The 20,654-nt window shown below is 37.3% G+C and overlaps 1 protein-coding gene across 2 annotated transcripts in view; it reads left to right on the forward strand.

The window, feature by feature from the left end:
- The window catches only part of LOC145685833 (uncharacterized), a 210,576-nt gene that overhangs the window by 145,872 nt on the left and 44,050 nt on the right, over nucleotides 1–20,654 (forward strand). For both annotated transcript variants that reach the window (XM_081758424.1, XM_081758423.1), the window contains exon 4: nucleotides 15,119–15,258. In XM_081758424.1, the coding sequence (XP_081614550.1) occupies nucleotides 15,119–15,258 (140 nt within the window). The remainder of the gene's footprint in view (nucleotides 1–15,118; nucleotides 15,259–20,654) is intronic.

Here is a 20,654-nt window from a genome sequence, read left to right on the forward strand (position 1 = left end):
ACAAATGGAGACTAAGTGTGATTTTGATTATGGTCTTTCATACTATACGGAAAACAAGAAAATATGCTCATCGGTACTTGGTGATCACCAAAACAAGGCCAAGAGCAAGATTACTATGCAATTTGTCTTGCATATCCAATCTTTATCTTGTTCTTGTATCGATGTCCTTGGGCTTGGTGAAATAAAATGAAATGTTCAGTTTAAGGTCCCTCGATTCTGCACCGAGGCTAAGGGATACGGTGACCATGAGAAATGAATGAAATGGTGGAATGAAGAAAGTGGGAGGAAACAGAATCCCGAGAAAACCCACTACACGGCGTTTCTCCACCACAAAGCCTACTTAGCACAAGCTGGGATCGAACCATGGACACCATCCACCAGAGATGAACTCTACCACTGAGCCACCGCAGCCCTGCTTGGGCTTGGTCGTCCATATCCAATCTTTCTTTTAGCCTTGCTTAACACGTTAGTTGCCATGTGGTTCCGATCGGACCTACTGGAGTGATCTAAGAAAATGTTCTTGTAGTCCGATCGGACCCACAATTTCTAATTCGTCGAGTTGAGTTAGAGTACTTGTATTGTTAAATCCTGTCTCTACTGTTATTGAACTGTAGTGTTTTTATTACACATGTAGGTTTTGGTCTTTGATATTGATTATTAACGCCGCTAGGGGCGCTAAATAACAAGTAACAAGCATTTGTTGCTTTTGTAGACCCGATCGGACCTATGTTTTGCTTTTTCAGTGACATGTTAAAAAGTTTAACAATGGATTCATTATTTATTCTAATGTATTTTCACAAGATGTCAGTGTCCCCGTCATTTTCAGAAAAGTCTAGATCACTACACTGCTATTACTAATGAGATCGAGTTCTGTGCATATTTCTTCCTTTTTCATTGCACAAAGATATTACTTATTAGCACTAAAAGCAAGATGAATATATCCACACTTCTCACTTCTGCACATGTAGTAATAAACAAATAACTTTCTAACAGAGTTGCCAGTTCAACTGTAATTTATTCCCCTTGCCCATAAACAAAATATACACACGTAGGTCCGATCGGACCCCCAACTTTTATGCACGCGGATTCACTACCATGCCTTAGATTATGTTTCAATATTAATATTATGTTTAAAAAATATGAACAAAACAAGAATAATGTAAGTAAGTACGCTTGGCACTCTACCGATGAACAACAAAATTCACCCTTGGCAGCAACGTGTTAAACAACTTCTAGTTTTGTTCTAAATCCAGACTCCATATTGGCGTAGATATTAATATTACAGTCGATTGGTAAAATAAATCTTCCACATTTACAAATTAAAGTACACACAAGTACAAAAATAAGCATTTACCATAAAAACAGTAGCTGCAAGTGTTCAAAATAGATTTATGGCTTCTATAAAATCAATTGAAAATTGCTATTTTTAATTAGGCAGCTAGTGAAAAACAGCAGCTTTCGACTCCAGCCGAGTTTAAGCTCAACCTAAACTCAGTTGACCAAAGTTAGCTGACCCGACTGACCCGACCCGACAACCCGACCCGAATAACCCGAACCGACAAACCGACCCGAGCTGACCCGATTGACCCGACCCGAAAACCCGACCCGAGCTGACCCGACCCGACAACCCGACCCGTTTGAGAGCACTAACTACAACGCAGTGTTAGATCCTACAGACTCAAGTTTTGGTTACAATACTTTTCTACACTGCGTAATTGGTTCAAGACTTAAAGTTAGTTAACGTATAGCGTCATTATAAAGATAACGCCCCAAGGCACACTTTCTTTCGACGAAATGTATCCTCACGTTTAGATAGGATCTATGTCAGTATCTCCTTAATTAATTTTGTGTATGCTAGTATGCTTTTCTGATCACTGTGCTGTGGTTTTCACAATTGAATTACGCATCCGTAAGTACTTAAAGCCATCCTCTGTTTGGTCACTCAGAAACAGCATAAGGATCAGCAGTTGCTTATTACCAATAGATGGAATTATTTAATGCACTTTAAATCTCACAAGAAAAGTTTGTTTTCATGGTGGTTACATCACATTAAGTCGTCTTTCTGGTGTATCTGTAAACAGCACAGAAAAGACAGATTCTCTCTTCCTAAAGAGCAATATAATTATTACCATAACTTATTATGTGACTACTATAAAGAACGTGCTCAAGGAGTAGACGTACTTCCTCGTATTAAGGAAATTAAGGCGATCCTGCTCACTTTACATCGTAAAAAAATCAAGTTTTTTTCACGAGAAGCAAAACACGATGCTTCAGCATGTTGTTCCCTCTTTACATACAGTTTTCCGTGAAAGGGAAAGAGGTAAACAAAACCTTATTTCCAAGGTCACCTTTCCTAACGGTGAAGTTCACGAGCATGTTCGGGTACTCTCAGCTCTGTACGATGCATACCAGAACCTATATTTCCCCTCTCCAACCCAATCCTCTGCCCCTTCCTTCGAGTATACGACCGGTACTTTCAACCCGGAGGCTAGTAACATCCTCAATGCGCCCTTTTCAGAAAGAGAAGTCAACCAAGTTATTTTTGCGTTGAAGTTAAATAAATCTCCGGGACCGGATGGTCTTACACTTGAATTTTACAACCAATTTCACAACATTCTTACGCCTTTCCTCACTTAAATGTAGAACGAACTCCCACTCAGTCCCACGTGCATCTATTCCTTTACCGCTGGTATTATGATACTTGTACCTAAACATGCAGGTGCGCATGATTTTGGTAATTTTATACTGATTGCCCTCCTTACTGTTGATCAGAAGATTTTATCTCGTTGCCTTGCGTCTCGTTTAAAACAGTTTTTAAATCAGATCTTACACAATGATCAGTATGGTTTATAACGTACAAAACCTGTGGTTTTAGCATTAAGTAATATACGAGATGGTATTCATTGGTGTCAGAAAAGTAGTTCTCGGCAGGTCGCTCTGTAAGCTCTTGATTTCCATAAGGCACATAACAGGTTGCCACATGGTTATATGTATATAGTACTTGAAAAATATGGTTTCGGAGATAGTTTTCTTAATTTGATTAGATTTCTATATACTCAACGATATGTAAGATTTAAAGTTAATGGTGCACTTACATATCCTATCAATGTACGTCGAGGTATTGCAAAAGGTTGCCCCTGTCTTCCATTCTCTATAGCCTGGTTCTCATTCATTTTATCTCCACATTGCAACAATACATTAATACCTTAACATTTAAGGTGCAACACCGTTAATATTAGAAACATTTATAGACAATATACATTGTTTTATTAGCAGTTCACAAGAAAGTCACGTATTTAAATCCTCATATCGAACTATGAGTGCATTTCAGATGCTGTTCTCAATAAACAAAAGTCACGCCTGATGGGTATAAATGCAGCTGACCATCACATGATTTGTCTGCTATTTCTTTTACTGATTGCATCAAAATCTTGGGCGTAACTTGTCAACCTCGCATAGCAGACACAATATACTACAATCTTCATGCCACAACTTATACTTTGGTTGCACTCATAAAACAAAGTAGAGAGCGACATATATGTCTTGCAGGCCGAGTCTACCTTTTAAATGTTTTTATTGACGGTCGCCTTTGTTTCTGGCACGATAGCTTTCCTTGACAAAGAAATACCTCAGTATCATACGAAACACACAGGACAACTGCTGTGGTATAATCACTGCCTACGGATAAGTCACGAGACTGCGTGTTTATTACAACATGATGGTGGACATGGTCTTAAAAACATTCAACTTCAGAGCTACTCGCTGCTGATACATCGCGTCTGCCATACATTGTGCTCCTACTCACAGTCCTTTTCCAGCAAGGCTTTATGTGTACCATTACGTTATATTGACTTAAAGCTTCCCTGCATAGACAACCTTGGATTTCTCTTGTGCCATACCTGAAGGACGTCTTTATTGATATTAGTTACTCGCTTATCGCACGGAGTCACCTTGAAGACCTTCCTTTAAGACAATTATATAATCGGTACCATGCCACCACAATTTCGGCGCCACGTATTGTAGAACATTACCCATTGACAAACTGGAATAAAATCTGGGCAAACATTCATACTCCGGCATTGTCTCCTGCCATGCGATCTCTTTGGTACAGTGTTGTTCACAATATATATCCTACTAACGGGAGACTTTATGAATTGAGTATTTGTAATATTGCTTTGTGTGATACTTGTTATGTTCTAGATACTCTCCAACACCGACTCGAAAGTTGCTCACGAAACACAGCTATATGGTCTCCGTATAAAAAAATCATTGCCCGTATCTCCAGAACATCTCCTTCTAATATTCACTGTACGTCATTCATGCTGCTTCCGAATTATCACATTTATCCCAGCATCAAACATAACGCAATTTTATGGATCACGTCCCAAACTATCGATATTCTCTTATGCAATGATTTTAATGGTAATGTAATTTTGTACGTCAACCAACTATTATTACGTATACAAACTATTGCACTTTAAATTCGTAAAGAAAAGTTTGCTAATTTACTAGCAGCAATTTATTGATGTGTCTATTGTATGTTTTTTATGTAATTGGCTGCTCACAGTACAATTTTGTTTGTTAATCCTTTCTGGTGTCATTCACTAATAAGAGTATAATAAAGTATTTAAAAAACCTGAGTGGGCTAGTGCAAAGAGACAGCAATGGTAATCGCTTTTGGCGTGGGTTCAAACCCGGCCCAAGGAAAGTTTCCTTTTTATTTTCATAGCAATTTTATTATTAAAACAAGAAAAAATAATACTAATTTACCCTTGTACGCATTGTATAATGCATAAAAAGTGATTTAGTTACTTTACGAAACATAGTTGAGCGAACGCAGCAAGCGAAGGGGGTTACAATCCCCGCAGACCTCGTTTTTTCACCTTTACCACATGATAGCATCACGTGACCTTACATCATATTCGAGTGGTCTAAATTTGAACATCACCCGCTTCCTTGTGACTAAAAGCATATTTTTAAAGGGTAGCTCTTGAAAAAAATATGCCTCATGTTCTTACGAAACATAACCCAAACATAATTATATTTTTGTTTTATCAACACACAAAGCGACAATTTTCTTCTATTACTATAATAGACAATACATGCACCAGAAGGTTTTTACAATCGCAATCTGCAACCAATCAGAAGCGTGTATTTAGTTCGTATGGCTAGGGTCGAGGGTGAAATAAATATATGCATCTCAAAGCGGTACTGTGAACATTATAGAAAAACTTCTTAGACAGGATAAGTGAGGCTTTGAGTTTAAATCGTCACAAATTGAAGAAAGTGTTTATATATTCTGAAATAACATTTATATGTTGAACTGTTATTTGTTTGACTTTTACTTAAGTTGACAAGTGGCTAGAAGCATGATTGAACCAGGTTAATTCTATTGAGAATTGTACTAATGTCAAGCGGTTGTAGCGAAAGACGTATTTGTGTCTCTCCAAGTTTTGAACGATAGCCTCGACGCATAGTTATCATCGATGAAAACTGTGTTGCAGAAATACAAGAGATATCTCGTCCTCTTACTTTCTGACTACTTTCCAGAATCCACTCACAGTTGTCACACTCCTCTTGCCAAAAGCTCTTTTTACCATCCGAATCCACAAAAGTGCATTGAACTTGGTTTTTAAGACTTCCTTGCTGTATTGCAACAGTCTCCTTCGCATTCAGTGAAATGTGAGTTTCGATATTGAGGTAAGTGATGATAATTTCACAAAGCATAACATATTTGTTGACCACAAAGTCAGAAAACTGTAAAGCCAGAAAAAAAGTTTTTCCTTAACTGTCTGTTGTCTAAATGTCAGTTGCTCCTTGTCATAATTTGTAAGATTTGCTGCAAGTTAGTCAGTATGTAGCAAATTTCCTACCTTTATTTTTTATTATACATATTTTACCTCGTACATTCGTCTCGTCTCGAAATTCGAGGCAGGAATATATTTTCGAGTCGAGACACGAGTCCAAATATCATTTTCTCGAGACTAATTAAGACAATCTCAAATCTCCACTCGAGTGGCCTCGTGTGCATCCCTACCAAGAGGACCGTTATGGTAAAAAATAAGTGGTTACTAAATGATATCAATACTAATATATAACAATTATGATACTAAATATTTAATATCTTGTATGACTTCTGTATGGATTCTGGATAGTCATATTTTGAAATACAGAAGCTTCATAAGTTTACATCTGAAAGATTTCACAAGACTATTACATACTGTGCAGCAGTACTACAAACACGAACTGGCGTCGTTATCATTATAGCCTGTCATATTTAATGTATCATATTTGTGTCGAGGAGCCTGTCATATTTGTGTCGAGGAGGTGCTACTGAAATGCCATCGTAGTGAACCGTACATAATGAGTCTTTTCCGTGCACAATTTTTCTCCAACTGAATACTGAAACAGTGTCAGGAAAATAGTACATTATCTACGTGGACAAGGAATATAAAATGAAGCCTATAGGATATTTTATTTCTCGTGGACTTCATTTATATTTAGACCAGGAGAACCCACCACAACGTGACATGCCCCAGATATTAAGTCTTTCACAGTCTACTTTCAGCTACATCATTCATCGCCACCTAGGCCTACTGTCCATACATATGGGGCGGGTTAGTATCCTCTTTTATTTAATTTGATACTTATGTTACCTTACTGTCTTCCAAGTGGGATTTCAACCAACATCAATAACACATTATCGCTCAAGAAGACACACACTTTAATTGCAAATAACAGTAATACCTGTATTTTGTTAGAAAATCATAGTTTATAAAGATACCTAACATCGCATACGTACTGCTTTCTATAGAGGCACGCACGGAATAATGCGCGGATCCACCACCGTTGGCCAGACCAGAAAGGGAATAAATACAACTCTCTCTTGTAGTGGCCACCTAGCACGGATTTATGCATGTTTTTCAGATGAACAATTCCGTTAATGCAGGGATGCAAATAAGCAACAAAATTTTACTACCTCAACACAAAAAAACTACTAGGTCACATCCCATAATTGAAATCATTAATTACCTGCAGTATTAAATACTCGCAGGCATCAATGGTTATTTGCATCCCCGAGTTATGCATATCAATTTGCAAGCATATAATCAGTGTGTGTAAAATTATTTCACATACGACACGGAAATCTCATTCCCAAATACATTAAGATATATTTTAAAGATAGAATTGCGATGCGATAGAATTTTATCAACCTGTACGAAAGTTTTCCTTATATTAAAATATACTTTTAAAACAGATTTATTTATATGATTCATGTTTGAAAGTAAGGTATATATAGATAAGAACTTCCTCATAATAAGAATCGTGAAACATTTAATTTATTAAAAAAAGAATTTCTTTCGCATAAATTGTCTTCACTCTTCTTCATTGAAACCACTTTATTTCGTTTACTAGGCTACTGACTACTGTCCATCATGTATTGTTCTGGTGGGACAGCATAAAAATTAATCTTATGATCTTTTATTTTCATTAATCATGCGTTTCCTGAAGTACATACACGTGAGACTTTAAACTAAAATTTCTTTTCATTCTATTCTGTTCTTCTTATCATAACATCGATTTAGTTCAATATTTTCAGGTACAGACTTAGATCCGAACCACTTATGTAAAAATTGATGCAAATCAAGGGTGATGATGGAATATTGCGAATGGATTCCCTAATAGATCAAGGGACAAGGGGGTAGTTATAACTCCTCCCTCTGGAAATTTACGCCACTATATTAGTAATGTTCCTTAGGCTTTAGAATGATAAAATAGGCCTAGTTGTTGGTCAACATATAAGTGCAGCACCTAGGTCGTGGGCCCTTAGCCCTTTAACACCAATATATTTTTATAAATATCAATGAAATCTCTTTAAATTAGGGTGACCAGACGTACTGATTTTCGCAGTACCGTACTGTTTTTTCAAAGAACTGGCCTGCCTGTTACAAAGACGCCTGGAAAATCGAGAAATGTCCTTCTTTTTTAAAATATCCTGCGAAATGTCCTGAGTTAAACTATTTGCAATATTTTAATATTTCATTCGTTATTTACATTTTGAACCACATGCACTCCTTTTCTGAATGGTGAACTTCCGTGTTTTTCAACGTTCCTCAGAAGATTATTGTTAGGAAAGGAGAACAATAAATCAATTGCTTTGGAATACATTGTTTTTACTGAGCTGGTCTTTTTGAGATATCAATAAGTCACGTATGAGACTTAACTCAGTAATTGAATGGGGTAATGTTCACATCAGCTTGAAGTATATTAATAAATAGTCTGGAAAGAAGCAAACAATTCCTACCTCTTTGATGAAATCACAAATGTAAAGAAGTATGCTTCTTTTGAAAGAAATTAAAGAATAGAACACTGCTCAAATAAGGGTAGATTTAAGATGGAGTGAATTATTCAAGCATTTTCAAGAACGTTTTATTCCATATTCCCGAGTATATTCCCGAGTTTTATTCCATATTTCCGAATATTCAGTTCAGTATGTGCTTCCTTGCCACAGAAGCTCGGACTGAGAGGACATTTTCTATAATGAATAATTTGTGGACTGATGAGAAATCTGTTAAAAACTGAAACTCTTGAACAGCTAGTATTAACGTTTATGAAAAAAAGTTTGCAAGATAATTGATGAATAATATGAATAAGACGAACCATGTATTTAAGTTTCATCAAAATTTTATGCTTTTTAAATTTTTTTCTTTTATTAAAATGACTCCTTTATGTCGCTCTATCAAATTGTTTTAAATTGTTTGATCGATTTTGTATTTGTCACTCATCAAAGTGTTTGGAGTTGTGTTGAATTCCTTCAATACTTTTGTTGAGTACTTTTTTAAAAACAAAAATGAATGATTAACTTAAAGTTAACGCTAAATCAAATAAGGAAATGTGTATTGCCGACGCAGTAAACTATCATATACTATTATATTTGTGTCCGACTTTCGCTTGGCAGAATCTGGTCACCCCACTTTAAATGCCCGTAGATCAGACTGTCAGTGCAACACTGGAACAAGTTATACTCCGATCGATTTGTAAGAGTAAGGTTTTCAGTTTACGTAATGAACGTAAAATTTCTATGTACGAAGGAAAATTAATTGAAAAATATTTAAGAAAATTTCCCTAAAAATGACCCTTGTCGTGACTCTTTTACGTATTACGTAGCAACACTTCAAGCTAGGTGACTATTAAAATGTATTTATATGTCCTATTTTATATTCAATTTAAACTGAAAATTTTATCTTGACCCATGAAGTCACGGAAGAGAAAAGTATATTTCATACTTTTCACACAGTTCACAATAATCGATTTTCATGGAACTACCAGTATCACTTTCTATGAATGTTCCGTATTATTTTTCTACCGAAAAGAAATCATATAAATTATTCTAGTTGCTTTTTCTCATTTATTGTATTATGACAGATTCCCAGTACAGAGAAATCCTCCACGAAGGTTTTTGGTTTGTTAGTTTATGGTATAATAGAAAATATTTCAAAGCAATAATTTTACGGTTGTGTGATTACATTATGTTCTTTTGAGAAGGTTGCTGTTTTTGCGTTCTGCAGTGAATACAACCTCCAAATATATCTGCTAATATAAACACCGTGTGCGTGGGTTTTCTCGGGGTTCTCCCGTTTCCTCCCACTTTCTTCATTCCACCATTTCATTCATCTCTCATCATCACCGTCTCCTTTAGCCTAACCGGCATAAACGTGGAACGTAAAACTCAAAAATTTCACTTCATTTCAATATATCCGCTAATATGTGAAATTTCCAAGTTATGCATAGTGAACGTATTCGTATTGCACATTCAAACAGATAATTACACTTAAAATAATATATTGTAATATATAATTTGTAAATTTCCGTAATACTAAACGATCTGTTATATTTTTGTATTTTTTTTTTTTTTTTGTAGGATGATAAAAGTAACGCATTCTCCCTGTAATCCACGTCATCTCAATTGTTCTGTAGAAGAATGTGAAACAAAATAATGCAGTCAGAGACAAGGGTTCTGATTTCTCTGTTACATTGGGGAATCATTCATAAAACAATACATATAAAAATACATATAACAATAAAAAATCGCATAAACATTCATATTCATAAAAATAGATGACACCCCACATGAGCGTTTAGTTCTTCGGTCCCCGGGCCCATCAGGATCGGCGCCCTAGGTCAGAGAGACGACAATTGCAAAAACAAACGTGATTGCTGTAGTGAAAATCTGTGTAGAAAAATATCCGTGTAATACACTACTCATAAAACAAAATTGACATGAGGTTAAGACATTTACTGAAGAAATCTTCCATAAAATCTTTCAGGTCAAGGGGGCGCGGTGGCTCAGTGGTAGAGCTTTCACCTCCGGTGCTTGGGATCCCTGGTTCGATCCCAGCTCGCGCCATGTGGAATTTGTGGTGGACAAACACCGTGCTCGTGGGTTTTCTCGGGGTTCTCCCGTTTCCTCCCACTTTCTTCATTCCACCATTTCACTCATCTCTCATGATCAGCGTCTCCTTTAGCCTAACCGGCATAATCGTGGGATAGCGGCACTACAAAACTGCACAGCTTAACATAAATTTTCTTCCAAATTCTACAGAATACGACACAAACACACGACTACCAACGTTTTACAAAATTACAAATGGTAATCAGAAAAATGGAAACACCTGTAGTTGGCAACACGTCAGCTCTATGGGTTGGCAATGGTGTCGTGGCGCTCGCAGCGCCGGACGCTGGTGGTGGTGTGTTAGGTCGGTCTCCATACTTCGTCAGGCGCAGTGGAACAGCAATGTCCAGTGGCTGCAGCAGACGGAGGTAATGTAAAATGGAAGACCTCTCAGATTTTCAAAGAGGGCAAATTGTTGGTGCGCGTTTATGTGGAGTGAGTGTGACGGCAGTGGCCACTGTGTTAGGTGTGTCGCATGGGACAGTGTCGAAGGTGATGACAGCCTACACAACACACGGGAAACCCACATCCGGGAAGCGGAACAGTGGGCGGAAGAAAATCATGAGTGACAGGTCACGCCGGGTATTAAAAGCGCATTGTCACGCAGAACCGTCGTGCCACTGCGGAGCAAGTGACGGAGGAACTCAATCAGCACCTCCCATAACCTGTTTCGACAATCACAGTCCGCCGCGAATTACATGACATGAACTTACGGGGTCGTGATGCACGGGCCAAACCACTCATGAGGGACCATAACGCTTTCGCACGGCGCAAATGGTGCCGCGACCATGTAACTTGGACCGTTGAGGACTGGAAATGTGTGATATGGTCAGATGAGTCATCCTTCACCCTATTCCCAACCCCGGGCCGTGTTTATGTGTGGAGAACGCCCAAAGAAGCTTATGATGTGCAGTGTCTCCGCCCAACTGTGAAACATGGCGACGGCTCGGTGATGCTGTGCGCCGCCATATCATGGTTTTCATTGGGTCCTGTGATCACACTTAGCGGACGAATAACTGCCAACGATTATGTCGCAATTTTAGGACACCACTTGCATCCTATGGTCCGGATGTTGTTCCCGGACAATGACGCCATCTTCCAGGATGATAATGCACCCATTCACACAGCTGGTGTTGTTGCACCGTGTTTTCAGGAACATCGGGATGAAGTTCAACACCTCCCCTGGCCCGCCCAATCCCCATATCTCAACATAATTGAACATATGTGGTCCGTCTTGGAAACACGTTTCCGGCGACGATTTCCACTTCCATCCTCTCTCACAGAACTGGCCGATGCCCTGCACGAGGAATGGTGTAAATTCCACTTGCTACCATTCACGATCTCTATGCCTCCATCGCACGTCGCATCAAGGCTGTTCTGAAGGCGAAAGGTGGCCCGACCCATATTAATCTGGTAAGTTGCAATTTCGTTCAGGTGTTTCTATTTTTCTGATCTCCATCTGTACCTCAATTGCTAGGTCAGTCTGCTGAATCATTCGGTGCAAAAAATAGTATCCACTCGACGTGGAAAAATTGCTATATTTGAAGCGTACTGCTGCACGATAATATAGCAGACATTCTGTGTAAGGAAGGACAAGGCGTATTTTCTCAGAAACTGAGAGAGTAGGGGCCACGAAGAAAGAGAAAGGGTGGGTCATGGGAATTGCTGGTGACATGTGTCACTAGAATTCCTCAACGTTTCATTAAAGAAGCAGCTATTTGAAAGGAAGATGAAACATTACTCTTACAGATTAGAGATATTTGTCCCATAGTTGCCAAAACGAGGTACCACAACTTCTGCCGTAAAGACTATACAAGAAGTGATTAGAAACCTAGTGAAAATGTTACATTCAAAAAATGGTTACAAGGCAAATGAGAAAGTTTTTATGCATATTTGTGCATATGTCCAGCGGCACATAATCTGGAGTACAATGTAGAAATATCAGGTTCTATTCAAGAAAAATATCTGATGTATGCTCAAGAAGAAGACCCAGACAGTGGTAATCAAGAATACACAATGTGTGAAGTGAAGTTGAATTTGTTGAAGCATTTCTCACGTAGTCTACATTTTGCTATTTTACCAGGTAATCGAGGTGAATTTTTTTATGCAAAGAAACATAGTTAAAGTTTAATTCGTTGAAAAAGGACTATGTGCAGGCATTTCAGAAAGTTCTTTGGTTATTGAAACAGCTTTAGTGTTACACTGAGCTGTTTTTAATCACCATCGAACTTCGATCAGTCCTAGCTCCTCATGGCCAAAATGCTACATTCCAAGTACTTACACTAACCTCATATCCGTATTTAGTTTATATCTGTAATTCTAGCTGCAAGTAATGCAGGCGCAAGTTCTCGGAAAACAAGTGTCGCTAAATCTTTGGCTCAAGATGTTTGTTCAGTTGTATCAGATGGACATGGTTGATCTCAAAACATATGCTTCTGGTATAACAGTCAGGCATGTCACAATCAGTACAGAATTGATGAAGTGGCTCAACTGTACTTGTCACTCCTCTTCATATCCACAAATAAATCATTATTTTGTAAAACAACCCATATCAGAAAAAAGAAGCATTAAGAAAAACGAGAAAAACTATACCATAGTTTCTCCTAAAACGTCTATTTATTTATAATAAACCAACAGCTTGACAGGTGTAGATATCTCACAAAATGTATATCTACGTGTAGCAAACACAATATTGAATGTCGTTAATTTCGTGTCTGACAAAACTTGACATGTGTCGTTTTACAAAAAAAAAAAAAAAAAAAAATAGGAACAGCAATGTGTGATTGTGTTGTCGAAAGCGGTGATGACCTCCAGCCATCAGTATTAAAAGATTCATATGTGTTCTTCCTATTTTAATGGGATAATTTTCGAGGATTTGCGTCCATATCACTTCCAGTTAAAATGGTAGATGTAAATTTCATGAGGATATGAGATATATCTGGGCTCTAGGAACGTAGGATTCCCACCTTGGGCTGCCACGAAGTAACTCACGCCTGACGCAGTAACAATAAAGCTGCTTCAATAGCCAAAACACTTACTGTCACAAATGCATGAAGTGCGTCTTCAACAAAATAATTTTTCGATTGTCTCTTGCATAAACAGTTTCACCTTGTCGATAACAAAACTGTAAAATAACAAACTATAGCGCACGTGAGAAATGTTTCAGCAACTTTTTCAGTTTACAGATTTTAAATTCCTGGTTAACACTGTCTAGGTCTTCTGCTAGAACATATATTAACAGATAGAACGTAAAATTTTTACATTGAACTCCTTAATTATTTCAGCTAGACAAATGCACAAGTCTGCATAAAAGGTTTCTCATGTGCCTTGTAAGCATTTTTTGAATGTTTCAGTTTCACTAGTTTTATGTCTAGTCACTTCTTGTGTAGTGTTTATGGGTACAAGTTGTGATACCTCATTTTGGCTGCTATAAGATCTCTCTCTTGAATCTGTAACCGTAGTGATTCATCTTCCTTTCAAATAGCTGCTTCTTTAATGGGACTTTAAGCAATTCTAGTGACACATGTCACCAGTGATTCCAATGATCCATCTTTCTTTCCTTTCTTCGTGATCACAATTCTCACGGTTTCTGCCAAAATATGCACTATTCCTCCACTAGAGTAATTTATATCATTTCTTTTCGGTAGAAAAATCATACGAAACATTGATACAAAATCATACTTGTACTTCCATGAAAATCAATGATTATGAACTCTGTGAAAAGATTGAAATACATTTTTCTCTGCCACTACTTCATGGATCAAGATGAAATTTTCAGTTTTAGTTGAACATAAAATAGGACACATAAATACGTTTTATTAATCACCTAGCTTGAAGTGATTATATATACAACAAGTATATACACCTGATATATAATATACAACAAGTTCACCTCAGAAATCAGATTCATCCATCATAAAGTGAGTCTCATCTTCCTTCGAACAGAATAAGCTTCAAATATGCGCGCCTACCAATGTTGAAAATCACTACGCTTCTCTGATCCTCCACAGCAATTCTTTTCAACTTCATAAATCTTTTTAACATCGCTAAGAATAAAGAAAAAAGAAAACATGGTCTTGCCTGCCTACCCCAATGTTGAACAGATTTGTGCTGCTTCTAAGGACCCTAAAAACATTACTAATATAGAGACGAAAATTCTCCAAGCGGCGAAGTTATAACCCCCTTGGCCTACAGTCTATAATTAATTGGGAAAGAGTAACATGAATTGTCACTTTTTATTAACTTCATATCTTCAAATGATCGGAGTTGTGTAAAATCATCTGTAAATATATGAATCATATTGTGTAAAAATCGATTTTTTTACTGTTATCGTGAAATTTAATCTTATAAATCGGGGTGGAAGAGAAGTATACCCTTCTTGTATTGTTTGTTTTTAATCAATCCAGAGGAAGAAGAATGGAAAGTATGAAAGAAAATATGACACATGTTGTACTAAGATTAAACGGTCTATTTTTTTTCTGTAAACAACAATTGCCCTGGAACATTCTTTCAAGTAAAGATCAGCCCTTTAGAAATGATCGCCCCAAAAAAATTTCACTATATTTAATCATAATCGAACAATTTTAATGTAGTTTATATGTTATATACAATTGTAATGCTGTTGTTATCAACATGTGATTATATTTCAGAATGTACGTATTTCAGGAATAAACCTACATTTGCGAGTTGTTTCAAGAAGCCAAACCAAGCAATAGTCATGTGCACCTACCCCGGTCGCGAAGATTCAGGAATACTTGACACTTTTTCATCGACTTTTGTTGATTTCATGTGCTCCAATCAAAAAAGTAAGTTGATTAATAAGTTACATTGTATGTAGGCAGCTCATTTACGAGAAAGCTAGGAGCTGAAGCTTCATCTTAGTTTCTTCTTATTATTATTATTAGACATCCAAAGTATCCTTTGTGTAAGCGTCATAATTCTTAATTATAGAGAGGTTATGGCCCTCCGTCAGTTGAGATATCTAAGCAAAAACGATAAGAGATATATCGAAGAGCAGTCGATTCTTGTGCAATCGATTCAGAGTCCAAAAATGTTGATCGTGTCCTCCGTTAACCTGGTAGATTAAGTGTCTATCTTCTCTGTCTAAGATTGTGTCTTCTGTGTTAAATACCTATTCAAATTATAAGTGATCGAAATAATCGGTATCCGGTTTCAAGCTTTATTCCTATACAACAAAAAGGCTAACATAGACCAAAAGAAGTATTTTTCAGTCGACTCAGAGCCTTAATAACAAATTCCATCTTCTCGAATTTGTCTCCATTATGATCGGAAGTGGTAGAAATTCACGACTATTTTCGGTTAAATTTTTGATTTCGATAGAGCGAAAACGGTAGCAGATATCAATAAGGGGTGTTTGGGAATAACTTAGCGATCTAAGAAACACCTTCATTTGAATCTTTATGTCTTTAGCCTATATCAGGCAATAGCAGTGGATATCTACAATTCCCAGTTTTAATGCCCATCGCAATAACGCAAAAGGGCAATATATCGGGTGTTGGAAAATAAGTGTCACAACTCTTGCGAGGTGACTCCTGCCACTGAGATAAGAAAAAAAGTTATGTTGAATTTTCGGCTATCGGACATAGTTTCGGATTTACAAGGTGCCGAAAGCGTGGGAAAATGACTTTCGGACGCCAATAGTTCGGAAACTATACAACGTAAAGAGGGGGGGGGTAAAAAATTCACTGAAGAAGTCATACCTGCTGTATTGAATTTTGCATGTTTCACAATCATACCATGTAGGCGCAAGGGATTCTCCAAAGGAACGTAGAGAGTCCTGGATAATCTGCCAAATGAAAATTGGTCTAAATGGATATGAATTGATAGGGTATCTACCAGGTAACAATAATTCATTTGTATTAAGGCGATATCTGGAATAAATACAAAATGGCGGACACCTTCATGCCCGTTGTGACTGGTTGCATAATCGCCAGATACGGATGCTGGCCAACAGTGACTTTCTGAGTATTAAGTGTAGCGAATTTCTACTCAAATGCTCTAGAAAGACATCTGGAGTGTCAGTAGAGCACAACAGATGAAGCAGGGCGGTTCACGTGTGTGGAAACTCTTAACAAAAAATGCCCAGAAATGCTCTCATACTAAGTAAACGTGAGTTCAAAGCGTCGGAAATGTAAGGATTAGCGTCAGGAACATGAAAGGCATTGCCAATTCACCAATAATATTTCCTCAAACGGATGCAATATGATGTGCATGGTTGTATACCAATAAGGATGAAACAACTGGGGCCAAGTTGAAATTGTGGAAGGGAACTCACTAAGAAACTGGGTAAACTAAATGAATGTCACTAGTAGGATCGCATGATCGATATTAAAATGTGGCCAATGTGTGTGTTGATATCAACATGTAGCTAATGGACAAATGTCGACATGTACCACTACTGCTGGGACACCGTCCCACGTGCAAAAACTAGGAAAATAACGTTGTACATTCTGCTATTATATCTGGTGTACTTTTTTTATGAACGTAACTAGAACACGATTGTATCAATGTCCCTCTTTCTTTGGGACATTGTCCCACAGCCGAAAAATATGAAAAGAAATCTCTTAATTCATGGTTCAAATTCTGATAGAGCGTGAAAATTACAAACTTGTATCATGTCCTATGTCTTCTGGGACATATGACGTACTCGAAATATAGGAAAATACCTCTAAATATTCGTATCTTACACACAGTGCACATGCAAGTCAAAGACGAAAATGAACCAATTTGGCACATGTAACATTACTGCTGGAACACCATACATATGGGAAATATAACGACAAGAGAAATGGGAAGAAACGTCTTAAAGCTCTGATTGTTTACAACTTTGCAGTAGGAGTAACAAAATGAAACACAAAGGCATGTCGGGAGGCTGTACAAGAGCACTTGCCAAACAAAGTGGGTACTCCTCCAAGAAATGAATACAGAGAAAGTGAGGCTCCCTCGAAGCCTCAGGGCTAGAGTGCTCGCTTTCGCTCGCGTGGTCGCAGTTTCCAATCCTATTGGGAGCACACGGCCTCAGATTCAAGACCCGAGTAGTTAATTTCCTACTCTTTGCACGTGAGACGGATTTCAGCAGTAGTGGGACATGTTGACATTTGTCCATTAGCTACATGTCTATATCAACATACACATTGGCCACATTTCAATATCGATCATGCGATCCCACTAGAGACATTGATTTAGTTTACTCAGTTTCTTAGTGAGTCCCTTTGCACAATTTCAACTTGGCTTCAGTTCTTGCATCCTTATTGGTATACAACATTGTACATCATATTGTATCGGTTTGAGGGAATATTATCGGTGAACTGGCAATGCCTTTCATGTTCTTGACGCTAATCCTTACATTTCCGACGCTTTGAACTCGCGTTTACTTAGTATGAGTGCATTTCTGGGTATTTTTCGTTACGTGTTTCCACACACGTGAACCACCCTGCTTCATCTATTGTGCTCTACCGACACTCCGGATGTCTTTCTAGAGCATTTGAGTAGAAATTCGCTACACTTAATACTCAGAAAATCGCTGTTGGCAAGCATCCGTATCGGGCGATTATGCAACCAGTCACAACGGGCATGAAGGTGTTCGCCATGTTGTATTTGTTCCAGATATCGAATTAATACAAACGAATTATTGTTACCTCGTAGAAACCCTATTAATTCATATCCATTTAGACCAATTTTCATTTGGCATATTATCCAGGAGTCCCTACGTTCCTTTGGGTAATCCCTTGCGCCTGCATGGTATGATTGTGAAACATGCAAAATTCAATACAGCAGATATGACTTCTTCAGTGAATTTTTTACCCGCCCTCTTTACGTTGTATAGTTTCCGAACTATTGGTGTCCGAAAGTCATTTTCCCACGCTTTCGGCACCTTGTAGGTCCGAAACTATGTCCAATAGCCGAAAGTTCAAGGGAACTTTTTTTCTGATCTCAGTGGCAGGAGTCACCTCGCAAGAGTTGTAGCACTTACTTTGCAACACCAGATATAGTATAGTCAGTTTTCTAGTATGAAATTAGTACCCGAAGAATAGTTAAATCTTCTACTTTATTCTACTATTGCTACCGGAAGAGTTAGAGATATACTATTAGAACCTTTCTATTTCAAGTGTATATTCGGAAAATATATCATACTTCGTCCCTGTTATGGAGGAAACCTTCGCTTTGCTTTGAAGAAGAAAGCGAATGACCTCGGCTGTGTTGTCAATTCGTCATTCAGTCGTTTGGCCTTGGCGAGCAAAGATCATAGACTACTTAGGATGTCTAACAAGACAGTGCACACTGAAGGACATTAAATAATTCAGAATGTTTCATTGTGGGGACTCTGTCCGTACCCAACCATGAAAGGATATCGTAAACAGCTACTTGTTTCTCCTCTTTCGAGGAGGGATAGGGTAAAACACAAATCGATAGCAACGCAAGCAAGGTCACACTTGCAATGGAAAGACTCTATATCCGGTTTCAATATTGATTGCCGTAAAACACGGTAAGTAATCAGTTTCTGATGTTGTTCAACGTCCGAAAAATAAGTTTTATCTCTGCCTTAACAGAAGCGGTGGAAGTCTGTGATTTTCGACCTGAACGCTGATCATTATAGCGGAAAGCAATAATAGAAACCGAGAAGCAGCTTCTTTGATATGGCTTCAGTACGGCAAGATTAGTTTTTTTTTCTCCAACTATTTCTGTGCTAGAACCGGAAATATTATAAATCTACTGTTACATCTTGTTTTAGTGTTGTTTCCATGGAGCGAAAACGAGAAAACGAGGCCCCAAAACACATTTCAATAGAGTTGCAATATCCGAAGAATATTTTTATTTCAATTTTATTCTTCTACTGAAGACAGGGGTAGTGAGAAATATTATTTTGCAATACTGATATCTATATATTTAGGTAATACTAATTGTAGTAGGGGACAAAAAGTAGGTAGTACTTGTAAGTTTAAGTTTCTCGATTCCACGAAATTTATTCTTTTACTATTAGAAGAATTCTTAAAGTATGAGAAGGTACTGAATCATACAGAACATTGAGCAGTTTATATCCGACTATTGAGGCAACGCTACAGCCGCCTGTGTAACTGCCCTAGCACCATGGAACCGACCGTCTCTGCCAGAAGATAAAAGAGGTGTGGTGGTCGTGCTAGTGAAATGTCACCGAAATTGAATGTTATTTGTAATGGTAACTTGTGTCCCTTTGCCGCACACCTGTTTTTATATATTTTTTTACAATTGAATAACCAAATAGTATTGAGAAAATGGGGTAAACATTGGATTCGCCAAGTGTTATAATATTGTAGCTAGGGAAATACAAATGAGGCCTCGTGTTGCCAACGGTGTTTTGTCCTATTGGAACAAAATCTATAATTTCGTTCCTTTCCCGTGGTTCTTTATAAATATTACTTGAGCCACAATATATATAAAAGAACATTAGAACGTTAATATTATTTATTTTTGCGTTCGTTTAGTATTCCGGATACAAACTTTTAATTCCTTCTACATCAATGGTTCTGATGACTTCCTAATCTTGTATCTAACATCTTTCATTTATTTCAATCAACACCGTATCTAAGGAAAGAGAATAATAATGAATTACAATTTCCTTTTCTTCCTTTACAAAATCTGCTCCGTTATTGCACCTCTGATCTTATTCCTAAGACCAGTACAGATAGATAATAATACAGCATAATAGTGCAATATACAACATACCGTTGTATATGGCGTCACGAATATGGATTTCATTTATTGATTAACAATAAATGAAAAGAATCCTTGACCGTAACACAATACACATTTTGAACGACCCTTGTATATATCTAAGATTTCATTTTACATCAATATCACATATATTAATCTCATAATTGAGCATATTCTTTAATCTCACGTTATAATATAGATAACAAGGTGCATCAACCGAAAAATGACAATAATAATACGGTCCACAATTATTTTTACATTCATTGGGATATATTTAATATAATGTATATAGTTTAATTCATGAAATTGAGTATAATTACAAAGAGTTAAATATAAACATATTCTCTATTAAAATTGGTCCATTTACCTTCGTTTAGTGTTCATTAGGATGTAAGCACGGAATAAACATATTACAGGAATATACATATAGAACACATAAAGTGATTATGGAGTCATTATAGTGTTTTGAACGCAATAAAAGAATACAGTA

Source organism: Thermobia domestica, chromosome 5, assembly GCF_964235325.1.
Source record: "Thermobia domestica chromosome 5, izTheDome1.hap1.1, whole genome shotgun sequence".
Taxonomy (NCBI): domain Eukaryota; kingdom Metazoa; phylum Arthropoda; class Insecta; order Zygentoma; family Lepismatidae; genus Thermobia; species Thermobia domestica.